Source organism: Oryctolagus cuniculus, chromosome 14 (genome assembly GCF_051225735.1).
Source record: "Oryctolagus cuniculus isolate XC-2025 breed Fujian yellow rabbit chromosome 14, ASM5122573v1, whole genome shotgun sequence".
In the NCBI taxonomy this organism is placed as follows: domain Eukaryota; kingdom Metazoa; phylum Chordata; class Mammalia; order Lagomorpha; family Leporidae; genus Oryctolagus; species Oryctolagus cuniculus.
In genome coordinates this window covers 59,836,182-59,852,407 of record NC_142880.1, presented here as the reverse complement: position 1 = coordinate 59,852,407, position 16,226 = coordinate 59,836,182, and the positions used below count along the sequence as shown (strand labels likewise).

Here is a 16,226-nt window from a genome sequence, read left to right as displayed (position 1 = left end):
CCCTCCATAGCTGGTTGGTTTATTTATTGAGAATAATACTGATGGAAATAGTCATATATTGAGTTCTGTGATTCCAGTCACTGATTCATATCAGTTATATCTAATTATGCTAATAAAATGCTAGCTTGTGTCCAATCATAATGAATGTACATTTTATAAAAATATTTTCTTCCCTTGAAAAAATTTTCTGACCTTGGAACTGCATCCTTGCTGTTGGTCAACTGTCTGGTGAAAACCCAGCAGGGCTTGGCTTGTAAGAGGCTCTTGCTGATGTATATTGGATGAAAATGAATAGGAGAGATGCCAAGTCACAAAGTGTCATTTCATCAATATGAATTGAAAACCAGCCTAATCTCAGATGAGCCTGCCATGTAAACTGCCTTAGTCAAAGCTCATTGATATACAAAGACCAGATCAAGCCACATTAAGAAAAGTAGAGAGGGAGATATAAAAAACCTAGTAGACATTCAGTGAGAACAAGGTATAGCAGAACAGCACAAGACCTATAACTCTCAACAAGAACTTTTTCCTTTTCTTTCTAATTTTTGCAATGACATACTTTTAATTTATGTTCTAATCATGAGCTTAACACTTCACTAAAGAATTCAACAAGTAGTAAGTAGAAAACCACTGTTACTCAGGAGTATTGACAAGAACTATAAACAATAATCAAATCTCAAAATGCCAGTTTCACTCATATACAGTATCTTTTTGTTACCACAAATTAAGGGAAAACATATGATATTTGTCTTTTTGGAACTGGCTTATTTCTCTAAGCATAATGGTCTCCAACTGCATCCATATTGTTGCGAAAGACAAGATTTCATTCTTTTTTATGGCTGAGTAGTATTCCATGGTATGTATATACAACAATTTCTTTATCCAGTCATTGTCTGATGAACATCTGGGTTGATTCATTATCTTAACTATTGTGATTTGAGCTGCTATACACTTGAGGTACATATGACTCTTTCAAATGCTGATTTTATTTCTTTTGAGTAAATTCCCAGGAGTGAAATGGATGGATCATATGGCAAGTCTATTTTCAGATTTCTGAGTAATCTCCATTCTGTCTTGCATAATGGTTTTACTAGTTTGCATTCTCACCAACAGTGTATTAGAGTACTTTTTTCTCCATATCATCTGCAGCAGTTATTTTTGATTTTCGGTCAATAGCCATTCTAACTGGGGTAAGGTGAAACCTCATGGTGGCTTTTATTTGTTTTCCCTGATGGCTAATGATCCCAAGCCTCTTTTCATGTATTTGCTGACCATTTGTATTTCATCCTTTTAAAAATGTCTGTTTATATCCTTAATCCATTTCTTAACTGGATTCTTTGCTTTGTTGTTGTTGAGTTTCTTGAGCTCTTTATATATTCTAGATATCAATCCTTCATCAGATGTATAATTTGCAAATATTTTCTCCTATTCTGTGTGTTGCCTCTTTGTTGAGTATTTCCTTTGCCATGCAAAATTTACTTAGCTTGATGTAATCCAATTTGTCTATTTTTGCCTATTGTCTATGTTTCTGAGATTTTATTGAAGAAGCTCAGGTCTATGTCAGTGTCTTGCAGTATTTTGCATATGTTTTCTTGTAGTAATGTGGATTTAGGTCATAGGTTTAGATCCCTGATCCATTGTGAGTTGATTTTTGTGTAGGTTGTAGAGTAGGAATTTTGTTTTATACTTCTGCATGCAGATTCAATTTTCCCAACAATGTTTGTTGAAGTGACTGTCCTTTCTCCAAGGAGTGATTTTAATCACTTGTAAAAGTTTAGTTTGTTGTAGATGCATGATGGCTACTTCTTCTCATTTTTTAATTTCCATTATCATTGTATACCTTTTTCCATCCTCTCACTTTCAATCTGTGTGCATCTTTGTGAGGTATGTTTCTTGTAGGCAGCAAATAGATTGCCTTTGTTTTTTAATCCATTCAGCAAATCTGAATCTTTTAATTGGAGAATTTAGGTCATTTACCTTCAAAGTTAGTATTGATAAGTAAGGACTTGGTTGTGCCATTTTTCAGTAAATATTCCTACTGTTCATTTTGGATTTTCTTTGTACTTTTACTAGGAGATTTTCTGCTTTCACATTCTTTCATGACACGATCTATGTTTGTTTCTGTGTGTAGTACACCCCTAAGTATCTTTTGTAAGGCAGCACATTCTTTGCATTTCTACTTGTTTTGGAAGGTCTTTATTTCACCTTCATTTATAAAAGAGAGCTATTCTGAGTACAATATTCCTGGTCGACAGGTTTTTTTTTTCTTTTAGGACTTTGACTATGCCTCTGCGTTTTCTCCTAGCCTATAGTGTTTCTGATGAGAATTTAGCTGCCTCTAATCGGAGATCCTTTAAAGGTCATCTGGCATTTCTCACATGCATGTTTTAATGTTTCTTTGCTTCACTTTTGAAAGACTGAATATAATTTGCCATGGTGAAGATCTTTTCTGAACATTTATATTAGGAGTTTTATGTTTTTCCTGTACTTGGTTGTCATGTCTTTCTTCCATTTAGAGAAATTTTATGCTTTTAGTACACTGAATAGGTATTTTAATACATTCTGTCTTCCCACACCTTCAGGTACTTCTAAGACATGTATATTTAGTTGCTTGATGCTATCCCATAAATATAAAACATTGTTTTTTGGTTTTTCTAATTTTTCTCTTATTTTGTCTGACAGATTGACAGATATTTCCAAAGATCTGCCTTCTAACTTGGGTATTCTTTCTTCTGCCTTGCTGAGTCTCTTGTTTAGCCTTTCTAATGTATTGTTTATTTGATATATTGAATTTTTCATTTCTAATACTTTAATTTTTCTTCAATATATCTCTTGGCAAATTTTGTCATCCATGTCATGTATGATTTCTTTAACTCATGTATTTGCTTCCCTGTGTTTTTGAGTAATTTTATGATGATCTATTTGAATTCTTTTTCAGATATTTCATCACTCTCTCTCTCTTTTTTTTTTTTTTTTTTTTTTGGACAGACCGAGTTAGACAATGAGAGAGAGAGACAGAGAGAAAGGTCTTCTTTCAGTTGGTTCAACCCCCAAATGGTTGCTATGGCCAGCGCACTGCACTGATCCGAAGCCAGGAGCCAGCTGTCTCCTCCTGATCTCCCATGCAGGTGCAGGGCCCAAGCACTTGGGCCATCCTCCACTGCCTTCCCGGGCCACAGCAGAGAGCTGGACTGGAAGAGGAGCAACTGGGACAGAATCTGGTGCCCCAACTGGGACTAGAACCTGGAGTACCAGTGCCGTAGGTGGAGGATTAGCCTTGGGAGCCATGGCGCTGGCCCATCAATCTCTTTTTCTTCACATTGTAATATTAAAGTGTTGCTGTATTCCTTTGGGGAAGTCATATTGTCTTCCTCATTTATGTTTCTTGTATTTCTATGTTTATTTTTAATCATCTGTGCAAACACTTGTTGGTTTTCTCCTCTGAAATATTTTACCTTTGAAATTTGCCTCTCTGGCCTAGTGGAATGTCTGCTCCTTCATTAGATATCTAGAGGTGTATACTGGGTGGGCCAGAGAGCTCCAGCCAGTACTTGAGAGTACTTGAGAGACACCTAAGTTGGGCAAAGGAGTTAGCAAGGGAGAGGTTATGATCATAGCAACTGGCATACAGCCACACGCAATGTCCTATCACACAGTCACAGGGAGCAGGGAATCCACTCTCGTCCCCTTGAACTTCCCCATCCACAGGGAGAGCTTCAGCATTCCTGGAGCCAGCTGCCTGTCTGCCAGAGGTCATTCGGTGCTCTAACTTGGACAGTTGAGTGCAGCACCTTGACAGAGTGAGGAGAAGGGAGCAACATGCACTCACTTTACAAACCTAAGTAGGCAACCCACCCCCTGCCAACCCTCCAGGCCAGACTCAAAGTTGGTGGTAAGGGGAGGGGAGGAAAGCAGTGTGCTCTCCTTTCATGTGGTTAGGTGGACCATCTGTCCCTGGCTACCTCTTCAACCCAGACTCACTGTCAGACCCACTGTGAGGTTTCCCCCTCAGGCAGTATCTCCAGTGGCATGGTCTGCTGAAGATCCCTCTCACCTCTGAGAAGATGGTATCTCCACCAGCCACTGGCTACAGGATTCAATGGCAGTGTCCCATTTACTGCTGCATGGTTGTACCATCCCTGCTGCTCCACGGAGTCTCTCTTCTTCCTGTATACTTTCCACTACAAAGTTCTCTCCTACTGTCCCGTGGAAATGTGGTTCTTCCCTGTTCTGGTATCTTCCTGTGGTCAAAACCAGCATGTCTTTTCCCTGTTCAGCCATCTTGAATCCTTTCCTATTAAAAGTCTTCTATTCTCAAAGTACTACTTTGTCACGATAGAAGATATAGGGTTTGAACTGAATTTTCAGAGAATTATCTTTGAGAATAAGTTCAGGAAGGGCATATAATTGGGATATGAAGTGTTACTTACCAGGAGATTAATTTTGGTTGGAATTCAGGAAGGATTCAAAATGAAGCTAACACTTATTTGGCACTTAAAGCATAGACAGAATGCACACATATAGATATTAAGAAAGGTGAGGTATATCCAGAGGCACAGAAAAGAAATAGTAAAAAATAATCTTGTACCATGGGAACAATATAAAATGAAGAGGAGTGTGAGAAGTAAAGTTGTCAAGGTGAGTTAAGGCAGGATGATGGGGGCCCGGAATGCCAAGTTCAGGATTGACTTGACTCTGTAGCCATTGAATATCACTAAAGATTTTGAAACAGAAAGCTAAAATGATTAGGGAAATCTGAAAAATTAACCGTATAGCAGTGTTGCATCATGGGTTAAATAAGGGGAAAGTGGGCAGAGGAAAGACGTGATTAGAGGTAAGGGTTAGATTGGTATGGTAATTGGGCAAATGAAAAAAGAGGAAACAGATATAAAAACACAACTGATGACCAGGCTATGATTGATTATAGCATCTAAGTAAGGCAAAGCCTGAATTATTCTGATTTTTTTAAAAACTTTTATTTAGTAAATATAATTTTCCAAAGTACAGTTTATGGATTACAATGGCTCTTTCCCCCCATAACTTCCCTCCTACCTCCACCCCTCCCATCTCCTGCTCTCTCTCCCATTCTATTCACATCAAGATTCATTTTCAATTATCTTTATATACAGAAGATCAATTTAGTATATATTAAGTAAAGATTTCATCAGTTTGCACCCACACAGAACATAAAGTGTAAAATAATGTTTGAGTACTAGTTATAGCATTAATTCACATTGGCCAACATATTAAGGACAGAGATCCCACATGAAGAGTAAGTGCACAGTGACTCCTGTTGTTGACTTAACAATTTGACACTCTTGTTTATGGTGTCAGTAATCTCCCTAGGCTCTAGTCATGAGTTTCCAAGGCTATGGAAGCCTCTTGAGTTCACTGACTTCGACTTTATTTAGACAAGGCCGTAGTCAAAGTGGAAGTTCTCTCCTCCCTTCAGAGAAAGGTACCTCCTTCTTTGATGGCCCGTTCTTCTTGCTGGGATCTCACTCGCAGAGATCTATCGTTTAGGTCCTTTTTTTTTTTTTTTTTGCCAGAGTGTCTTGGCTTTCCATGCCTGTAATACTCTCATGGGATTTTCAGCCAGATCCGAATGCCTTATGGGCTGATTCTGAGGCCAGAGTGCTGTTTAGGACATCTGCCATTCTATGAGTCTGCTGTGTATCGCACTTCCCATGTTGGATCATTCTCTCCCTTTTTTATTCTATCAGCTAGTATTAGCAGACACTATTCTTGTTTGTGTGATCCCTTTGACTCTTAGACCTATCAGTGTGATCAATTGTGAACAGACATTGATCACTGGGACTAGTGAGATGGCATTGGTACATGCCACCTTGATGGGATTGAATTGGAATCCCCTGGTATGTTTCTAACTCTACAGTTTGGGGCAAGTTAGCTTAAGCATTTCCCAAATTGTACAACTCCTCCCTCTCTTATTCCCACTCTTATATTTAACAGGGATAACTTTTCAGTTAAATTTCAACACCTAAGAATAAATGTGTGTTAATTACAGAGTTCAACCAATAGTATTAAGTAGAACAAAAAAATACTAAAAGGGATAAAGTATTACATTGTGCATCAACAGTAAGGACAAGGGCTGATCAAGTCACTATTTCTCATAGTGTCCCTTTCACTTCAACAGGTTTCCTTTTTGTGGTTGGTTAGTTGTCACCGATTAGGGAGAACATATGATATTTGTCCCTTTGGGACTGGCTTAATTCACTCAGCATAATGTTTTCTAGATTCCACCATTTTGTTGCAAATGACTGGATTTCATTTTTTTTGACTGCTGTGTAGTATTCCATAGAGTACATGTCCCATAATTTCTTTATCCAGTCTACTGTTGATGGGCATTTAGGTTGATTCCAGGTCTTAGCTATTGTGAATTGAGCTGCAATAAACATTAAGGTGCAGACAGCTTGTTTGTTTGCCAATTTCATTTCATTTGGGCAAATTCCAAGGAGTGGGATGGCTGGGTTGAATGGTAGGGTTATCTTCAGGTTTCTGAGGAATCTCCAGACTGACTTCCACAGTGGCTTAACCAGTTTGCATTCCCACCAACAGTGGGTTAGTGTCCCTTTTTCCCCACATCCTCTCCAGCATCTGTTGTTGGTAGATTTCTGTATGTGAGCCATTCTACCCGGGGTGAGGTGAAACCTCATTGTGGTTTTGATTTGCATTTCCCTGATTGCTAGTGACCTTGAACATTTTTTCATGTGCCTGTTGGCCATTTGGATTTCCTCTTTTGAAAAATGTCTATTGCGGTCCTTGGCCCATCTCTCAAGTGGGTTATTTGTTTTGATGTTGTGGAGTTTCTTGATCTCATTTTAGATTCTGGTTATTAATCCTTTATCTGTAGCAGAGTTTGCAAATATTTTTTCCCATTCTGTTGGTTGCCTCTTCACCTTCCTGTTTCTTTTACGGCAGTACAGAAACTTCAATTTGATGTAATCCCAATTGTTAACTTTGGCTTTGACTGCCTGTGCCTCTGGGGTCTTTTCCAAGAAGTCTTTGCCGGCGCCAATATCTTGCAGGGTTTCTCGAAAGTTCTGTAATAATTTGATAGTGTCGGGTCATAGATTTAAGTCTTTAATCCATGTTGAGTGGATTTTTGTGTAAGGTGAAAGGTAGGGGTCTTGCTTCATGCTTCTGCACATGGAAATCCAATTTTCCAAGCATCATTTACTGAATAGACTATCCTTGCTCCAGGAATTGGTTTTAGATCCTTGATCAAATATAAGTTGGATGTAGATGTTTGTGTTGATTTCTGTTGTTTATACTCTGTTCCATCAGTCTATCCATCTGTTTCTGTACCAGTACCATGCTGTGTTTTTTTTATTTTTTTTTAACTTCTACTTAATGAATATAGATTTCCAAAGTACAGCTTATGGACTACATTGGCATCCCTCTCCCCCGCTGTGGGGAGCAACTTGGACTAGACTGTTACTGGAATTAAGACTTATTCTATGCATCTGCTCTCCCACAATATGGCGCTGGGAGAGGAGCAAACAGCTTCTACACAGCTGCCTCTCACCAACTTGACAAGCTGCAGGAGCTGTTCCTGATTGGAGGAAAGCAGCGTACTCAGCGTGTGGGTAGCAGAGTTGGGATTGGTGAAAGAGGACTATAAAGGAGGAGAGAGACAACATGCACCAGGAACATCTAAGGAGAACACCTGAGCAGCCCCCGAGAGAGCCGGCCGGCAGTGTGCTGCTCCCCCGCGGAAGTGGGGAAAGTGGCAGGGGGAACTGCCCTTCCACGGAGGTGGAAGGGTCGGTAGCCAACCCGGGAAGAACCAGCAGCAAACCCGGGAAGGGCCGAGCAGACAAAAGAACAGCTCAGGGTCCTGTGTCGTTCCTCCGTGAAGAGGGGGAGCGACACCCCGCGATGACTTCCCTCCCACCTGCAACCCTCCCCTTTCCCGTTCTCTCTCCCCTTCCATTCACATCAAGATTCATTTTCAATTTTCTATATATACATAAGATCAGTTTAGTATACATTAAGTAAAGATTTCAACAGTTTGCACCCCCATAGAAACACAAAAGGAAATATATTGTTTGAGTACTCGTTATAGCATTAAATCTCAATGTACAGCACATTAAGGACAGAGATCCTACATAAGGAGTAAGTGCACAGTGACTCCTGTTGTTGACTTTACAAATTGACACTCCTGTTTATGGCATCAGTAATCTCCCTATGCTCCAGTCATGAGTTTCCAAGGCTATGGAAGCCTTTTGAGTTCTCTGACTCTTATCTTGTTTAGACAAGTTCATAGTCAAAATGGAGGTTCTCTCCTCCCTTCAGAGAAAGGTACCTCCTTCTTTGAAGACCTGTTCTTTCCACCGGGATCTCAGTCACAGAGATCTTTCATTTAGGTATTTTTTTTTCCCAGAGTATCTTGGCTTTCCATGCCTGTAATACTCTCATGGGCTTTTCAGCTGGATCCGAATTCCTTTAGGGCTGATAACCATGCTCTTTTGATAACAACTGTCATGTTATATGTCCTGAAATCTGGTATTGTGATGCCTCCAGCTTTGTTTTTGTTGTACAAGATTGCTTTAGCTATTCCAGGTCTCTTGCATCTCCATATGAATTTCAGCGTCATTTTTTCTAGATCTGTGAAGAACGTCATTGGTATCTTGATGGTATCACATGAATTTATAAATTACTTTTGGGAGAATGGACATTTTGTTGATGTAGATTCTTCCAATCCATGAGCATGGAAGATTTTTCCATTTTTGGTATCTTCTTCTATTTCTTTCTTTAAGATTTTGTAATTCTCATCGTAGAGATCTTTAACGTCCTTAGTTAAGTTTATTCCAAGGTATTTGATTGTTTTTGTAGCTATTGTGAATGGGGTTGATCTTAGAAGTTCTTCCTCAGCCATGGCATTGCCTGTGCATAGAAAGGCTGTTGATTTTTGTGCATTGATTTTATATCCTGCTACTTTGCCAAACTCTTCTATGAGTTCCAATAGTCTCTTAGTAGAGTTCTTTGGGTCCCTTAAATAAAGAATCATATCATCTGCAAAGAGGGATAGTTTGACTTCTTCCTTCCCAATTTGTATCCCTTTAATTTCTTTTTCATCCTGATGGCGCTGGCTAAAACTTCCAGAACTATATTGAATAGCAGTGGTGAGAGTGGGCATCCCTGTCTGGTACCAGATCTCAGTGGAAATGCTTCCAACTTTTCCCCATTCAATTAAATGCTGGCTGTGGGTTTTTCATAAATTGCTTTGATTGTATTGAGGAATGTTCCTTCTATACCCAATTTGCTTAGAGTTTTCATCATGAAAGGGTGTTGAATTTTATCGAATGCTTTCTCTGCATTTATTGAGATAATCATATGGTTTTTCTTCTGCAGTCTGTTAATGTGGTGTATCACATTGATTGTTTTGCAAACATTGAACCATCCCTGCATACCAGGGATAAATCCCACTTGGTCTGGGTGGATGATCTTTCTGATGTGTTGTTGTATTCTATTGGCGAGAATTTTATTGAGGATTTTTGCGACTATGTTCAAAGGGATTTTGGTCTGTAATTTTCTTTCAATGCTGCATCTTTCTCTGGCTCAGGAATTAAGGTGATGCTGGCTTCATAGAAAGAATTTGGGAGGATTCCCTCTTTTTCGATTATTCTGAACAGTTTGAGGAGAATTGGAGTCAGTTCTTCTTTAAATGTCTGGTAGAATTCAGCAGTGAATCCTTCTGGTCCTGGGCTTTTCTTTGTTGGGAGGGCCTTTATTACTGTTTCAATTTCTGTCTCACTTATGGGTCTGTTTAGGTTTTCTATGTCTTCCTGGTTCAATTTTGGTAGATTGCATGTGTCCAGGAATCTATCCATTTCTGATAGGTTTCCCTGTTTGCTGGCATACAAGTCCTTGTAGTAATTTCTGATGATTCTTTTTATTTCTGTGGTGTCTGTTGTTACGTTTCCTTTTTCATCTCTGATTTTATTGATTTGGGTCTTTTCTCTTCTTTTTTTAGTTAGTTGGGCCAATGGGGTGTCAATTTTGTTTATTTTTTTTTCAACAAACTAGCTCCTCGTTTTGCTGATTTTTTGTAATGTTTTTTTTTTTTATTCAATCCTGTTGATTTCTTCTCTGATTTTAATTATTTCTCTTCTCCCACTAGATTTGGGTCTGGTTTGCTGCAGTTTTTCTAGATCCTTGAGAAGTGTTGAAAGCTCTTTTATTTGGTACCTTTCCAATTTCTTGATATAGGCACTTATTGATATAAACTTTCCTCTTAACACTGCTTTTGCTGAAACCCATAAGTTTTGGTATGTTGTTCTGTTGTCCTCATTTACTTCCAGAAAGTTTTTGATTTCTCCTTTGATTTCTTCTATGACCCAGTGTTCACTCAGGAGCATGTTTTTCAATCTATGTGTTTGCATATGCTCTAGAGATTCCTGAGTTGCTAATTTCCAACTTCATTCCCCTATGGTCTGAGAAGCTGCATGGTATGATTCTAATTCTTTTGAATTTGCTGAGACTTCCTTTATGGCCTAGTATGTGGTCAATCCTAGAGAAGGTTCCATGTACTTCTGAGAAGAATGTAAAATCTTTAGCTGTAGGATTGAAAGTTCTGTAGATATCTCTTAGATCCATTTGGGCTATAGTGTCATTTAAATCTACTGTATCCTTGTGGATCTTCTGTCCTATTGATCTGTCTATTTCTGAGAGTGGAGTATTGAAGTCCCCCAGTACTATTGTATTTGAGTCTAAGTCTCCCTTTAATTCCTTAACAAATCTTTTAAATAAACTGGTGTCCTGTAATTAGGTGCATATACATTGATAATCATTATATCTTCCTGTTGAATTGATCCCTTAATCATTATATAGTGCACCTCTTTGTCTCTCTTAACAGTTTTTGTGTTCAAGTTTATTTTGTCTGATATTAAGATGACTACGCCTGTTCTTTTTTCATTTCTGTTGGCTTGGTATATCTTTTTCCAGCCTTTCACTTTCAGTCTGTATGGATCTTTGTTGGAAAGATGTGTTTCTTGTAAGCAGCAAATAGATGGGTTTTGTTCCTTAAACCAATCAGCCAATCTGTGTCTTTAACTGGACTGTTCAGGCCATTAACGTTCAATGTGACTATTGATAAGGAGTAACTTTGCCCTGCCATTTCCCAAAGATATTTTCAAATATATGCTTTGAACTTCCTGTGATCTTTTGCTGTGAGGTGTCCTTCCTTTCCCTTCTTTCATATTGATGACCATGTTTCTGTGTTTCTGTGTGTAACACATCTTTAAGCATCTTTTGCAGGTCTGGACGAGTGGCGACAAATTCATTCAATTTCTGTTTGCTATGAAAGGTCTTTATTTCACCTTCATTCACAAATGAGAGCTTTGCAGGATATAATATTCTGGGCTGGCAGTTTTTCTCTCTTAGTACCTGGGCTATGTCTTGCCATTTCCTTCTAGCCTATAGAGTTTCTGCTGAGAAGTCAGCTGTGAGTCTAATTGGAGATCCTCTGAGAGTAATCTGACGTTTCTCTCTTGCACATTTTAGGATCTTTTCTTTATGTTTCACTGTGGAGAGTTTAATTACAACGTGTCGTGGTGAGGATCTCTTTTGGTCATGTTTACTAGGGGTTCTATGAGTTTCCTGTACTAGGGTGTCTCTGTCCTTCTCCAAACCTGCAAAGTTCTCTGCTAGTATCTCACTAAAAAGGCCTTCTAATCCTTTCTCTCTCTCCATGCCTTCAGGAACTCCTAGAACCCGAATGTTGGGTTTTTTAATAGTATCCTGTAGTTTCCCAACAATATTTTTTAGATTTCTAATTTCCTCTTCTTTTCTTTGGTTTGACTGTATACTTTCCTGTTCTCTGTCTTCTAAGTCTGATATTCTCTCTTCTGCTTCACTGACCCTGTTTTTAAGGCTCTCTAATGTGTTTGTCATTGGATCTATTGAGTTCTTCATTTCATTTTGATTTCTCTTCACTATCACACTTTCCTATTCTACTAGTTTCTGCATTTCATTTTGATTCCTCCTTAAGATTTCATTTTCTTTTTTTTTTTTTTTATGCTGTTTTTTTTTTAAGATTTATTTATTTGTTTTTTTTTTTAAACTTTTATTTAATGCATATAATTTTCCAAAGTACGACTTATGGATTACAATGGCTTCCCCCCCATACCGTCCCTCCCACCCACAACCCTCCCCTTTCCCACTCCCTCTCCCCTTCCATTCACATCATGATTCATTTTCGATTATCTTAATATACAGAAGATCAGCTTAGTATACATTAAGTATGGATTTCAACAGTTTGCTCCCACACAGAAAAGATTTCATTTTCATGAGAGAGATTTTCTATCCTGTCCAGTAAGGATTTATGTAGCTCAAGCATATGTTTTTGAAAACTTCTAAATGTTCTTATAAATTTTTTGAAATTGGTATCTTGCATTTCTTCCATCTCATCATCTTCATAATCTTGGCTTGGGGTATCTTGTTCATTCAGGGGCGTTATAAAGTCTTCCTTGTTCTTGTTTCCTCGGTTTCTGCATTCGTTGCTTGCATTGTGGAGATATTCTTTGGATTCTTCTTCCCTCGCTGTGGTGTTTTTTTTTTCTCTTTATAATATGACTGTATTAAGTGGACTGTCTGCTTTTGATGGAGCCTTAGAGGCTTGAGATGGGTGTGGCCAGAGAGCTCTGTTTGGTTCCTTAGGGTAAGGGTGTGCCAAAGGTAACACTCCCAGGTTAGGCGTGATAAATCTCTCTCTCTTTCTTTTTTTTTTTTTTTTTTCCAGAAGGGAGGTAATTCTGCACAGCTGAGCAGAATTGAAGGTAGTCAGCTTCTGATCTCTGGCTCCTGTGGGTATAACATTTACCTGCTCTTTTCCAAGGACCACATAGGGAATCTGTTCTGCCCTCAGTGTGGGCTCAAATTCTCCTGTAGTCTCTCACTGGGTTGCCAAGGTTACCGAATTGTAGCATCTCTGGAGAGTACTCATGTGAACTCCATGAGTTCTCTCATCCACCATCTCTTTTTTCACAGTCTCAGTTCATTAGCTCCACACATTCACTAGGTTCTAATCTGTTATTTCACCCCCACCCCAGAGTCAGGCTTTTCTGCTTGGCTGTGGGTGGGTGCAGCCCTGAGGTCACGTAGTTTTATGTATGATCAAAATGGTGCCTGCTCTTTGTCTTGCTTGCCTTTGAGAGGTGAGTGGAGAGACAGAAACTCGTGTTCATACTGGTCCCCCCCTCTTTTTTTTTTCCTCTCTCCTCTAGTTAGCCCTTATGAACTTTCCCCCATGGGGCTTCAAGCCTAGTTCCCTCTAGGCTCCTCCTTCTGCTTTCCTGCCGGTGTCTCAGGCTATTGAGGTTCAGCTCACCTCACGTTCCAGTGCTGGTGTATAGATTCCGCCACTTTTGTCCCAAGCTGTGGGCTCCCCCTCCCTCCACGCAGGTCCACCATGAATCACTAGTTCCGGAAGAGTTTCCTCTGCTGTTTCTTCCCCAACTCTTCCTTGAACCTGCAGTATCTCCACTTTTATTAAACTGTCTCTTCCTGGACTATCAGTGTGCTCCCTTCCGATTCTGCCATCTTGCCAGAAATTGGGCAAATTATTCTGATTTTGACCATTTATAACTTATGAAGTATGAATAAGATGAAGAGCAGCTACTGGAAGGAAAATATATACCTTCTATTTTGCCTACAGTTTATACAGGTGAAACATAAAAATCTCTTTCAAAGTAGGCAACTATATATGTAGGACTGAAATACTGGTGGGTAACAAAAGTGTGTAAATTGGGAGGGTTTATCTATACAGTGAATTTTGAAGGCAGAGTAAGACATAGTTTGGCAAGGAACAGGCATGCCTAGATTCCAGATTTTAAAAGGAAAATTTTGGTCTTTAAGTAAACTGAAAGAACAACTTGTCTGTTTCATTTGTAGACCAAAGTATGGAGGGAAATACTGTACTGGAGAAAGAAAGCGCTATCGCTTGTGCAACGTCCACCCCTGTGCCCGAGAAGTACCAACATTCCGGCAGATGCAATGCAGTGAATTTGACACTGTTCCCTACAAGAATGAGTTCTACCACTGGTATCCAGTTTTTAATCCAGGTAAGGGACTGTAACAGTGTACCTCAAATCTAAGGCTATAACTGATCTCAGAGAGCATTTGTATGCAACATTTACTTGATGCCCTGCAAAGTTAAACAAATACAACTGGATCATCAATAGTTTTATATTTTAGAAAATGAGAGAAACACTGTTCTGGTTAAGTTGACCAGTAAATATGGAAGACTAACTATATCCAATTTTTACCCTTATGAATATATGAGGGAACTTCAACAAATCCAAGGAAAATGAAATTAAAAGCTATGGATATTTGATGCAAAAAGTTTTTGAATTATATATAAGGAGTCTTCTTAAAGGTCATGGAAATGCATATTATGAAATAACTGTATATGGATTTTAATTGACTTTACATCAAAATAAACCTATTCCATTTTACGTGATCCTTTATCGAGTGTGATGGATGACTCACTTCAAAATAGCTAAGGTGCAACTGAATGACTTCTGGGGCATACAAGAAGTCAGCTACTGATTGATTGTTTATGAGCTTGTGGAACTGACAGTGATTTTTGGCAGAAATTTAGAATAGAAAGTCATTGTAGGCTTAGAGTAATTGCACAGAAAGCTCCCAAAGAAGTTGATTCTTAAGTATGAACAGCCTTTTCACTGAAGGCACTCACAACAGAGTCACTGCAAATGGGAAGAGAATAGCATTAAGAAAGGCAAGATGATAGAGATGACTTCCTCAGAAACGAACAAGAGCTACTTCAAGCACAGGATTCTGTCTGGGGCTACTGTACAGTGCAGGAAAGGAAGCTCTGGGAGAGTCACAGCGGTGGGTTTGTGTGCTCTTGTTGATGTTGCTGTAAAGATTATCTACTGGATGTTTTGAAGATCCCATATACCTCGGATCTTATGTTCAACAGAGCTTTGTGCTTCTTCTGTGCAGTGCATTTAGTTAACCACCTACTGACTAGTAGGATCTAGAATTCTAGATAACCAACAATATATCAATGGCTTAGAAAATAGTTAATATAAAAATTTAGTGTTATTGCTTCTTGGCCTTTTGTCTAAGATCAAGTGTAAAACTTGGGGTTTATTGCAGAATTGATGGGTAATGGCATAATCAGAGAAGGAGAAGATATTTCTGGAAGTTTTGTTGCTTTTGTCAGAATGAGAATTGAATTAGTGTTACAAGTTTTTCACTGCTGTGAGAAACAATTGGAATGATGGAGGCACAGAATATTGACACCACGTTGAGGAACTTTAAAATTCTTTGTGCTCATGAGGAGGAGGTAAAGCAACCACTACACTTCTAATTTGTTGAGCATTTATTCTATACTCAGTAAAATGCTGAGAGCTTGACCTACAATCTCTAATTCTCACAGTTTTCCTGCATGGTAGATATTATTAGATCTACTTTTCAGATGAAGAAACTGGGTCACAGATTAAGTCACTTTCTGTAGATGATATTAGCCTTTTGTGGACTGAAGTTTTTAAGGCAGCTCTCTGTGGAAGTACATGGCTCCAGAAGCTGGTGATTCTTGACATAGTAAAGACCCATGAGAGAAAGAACTTTGCATTAAAATGAAGTCCACTGGTATTTTACCAAATTTGGTTGGTATATTCATGATATTGCTCATGAATAAATATACTGCCTAATAATGTGAAGAGTGGTTACTTTGGTTTTTTTTTAAAGATGTATTTATTTGAAAGTCAGAGTTACATAAAGGCAGAGGCAGAGAGAGAGAGAGAGAGAGGTCTTCCATCCTCTGTTTCACTCCCCAATTGGCCAGAACGGCCGGAGCTGTGCCGATCTGAAGCCAGGAACCAGGAGCTTCTTCTGGGTCTCCCACATGGGTACAGGGGCCCAAGGACTTGGGCCATCTTCTACTGCTTTCGCAAGCCATAGCAGAAAGCTGGCTTGGAAGTGGAGTGGCCGGGTCTTGAACTGGTGCTCATATGGGATGCTGGTGCCTCAGACCAGGGCATTAACCTGCTGTGCCACAGCTCCAGCCTGAAGAGTGGTTACTTTGAAGATCTCATAAAAGATATTTGGTTTTTGTTAAAGAAAATTCTGTGCCTGTGCCTTGGGCTTTGTAGTGTGGACTCTGCTGCTGAAACATTGGGTTAGCTCTGCTGTTCATACTACAATATCTTGAGAAATTTGATTTCTCTATGCCTAAA

The 16,226-nt window shown here is 39.0% G+C and overlaps 1 protein-coding gene across 6 annotated transcripts in view; it reads left to right on the top strand.

Annotated features, from left to right (window-relative positions):
- The window catches only part of ADAMTS12 (ADAM metallopeptidase with thrombospondin type 1 motif 12), a 351,249-nt gene that overhangs the window by 237,686 nt on the left and 97,337 nt on the right, over positions 1–16,226 (top strand). For all 6 annotated transcript variants that reach the window (XM_002714101.6, XM_070056623.2, XM_089312694.1 and 3 more), the window contains one exon: positions 13,915–14,084. In XM_002714101.6, coding sequence (XP_002714147.3) covers positions 13,915–14,084 — 170 coding nt within the window. The remainder of the gene's footprint in view (positions 1–13,914; positions 14,085–16,226) is intronic.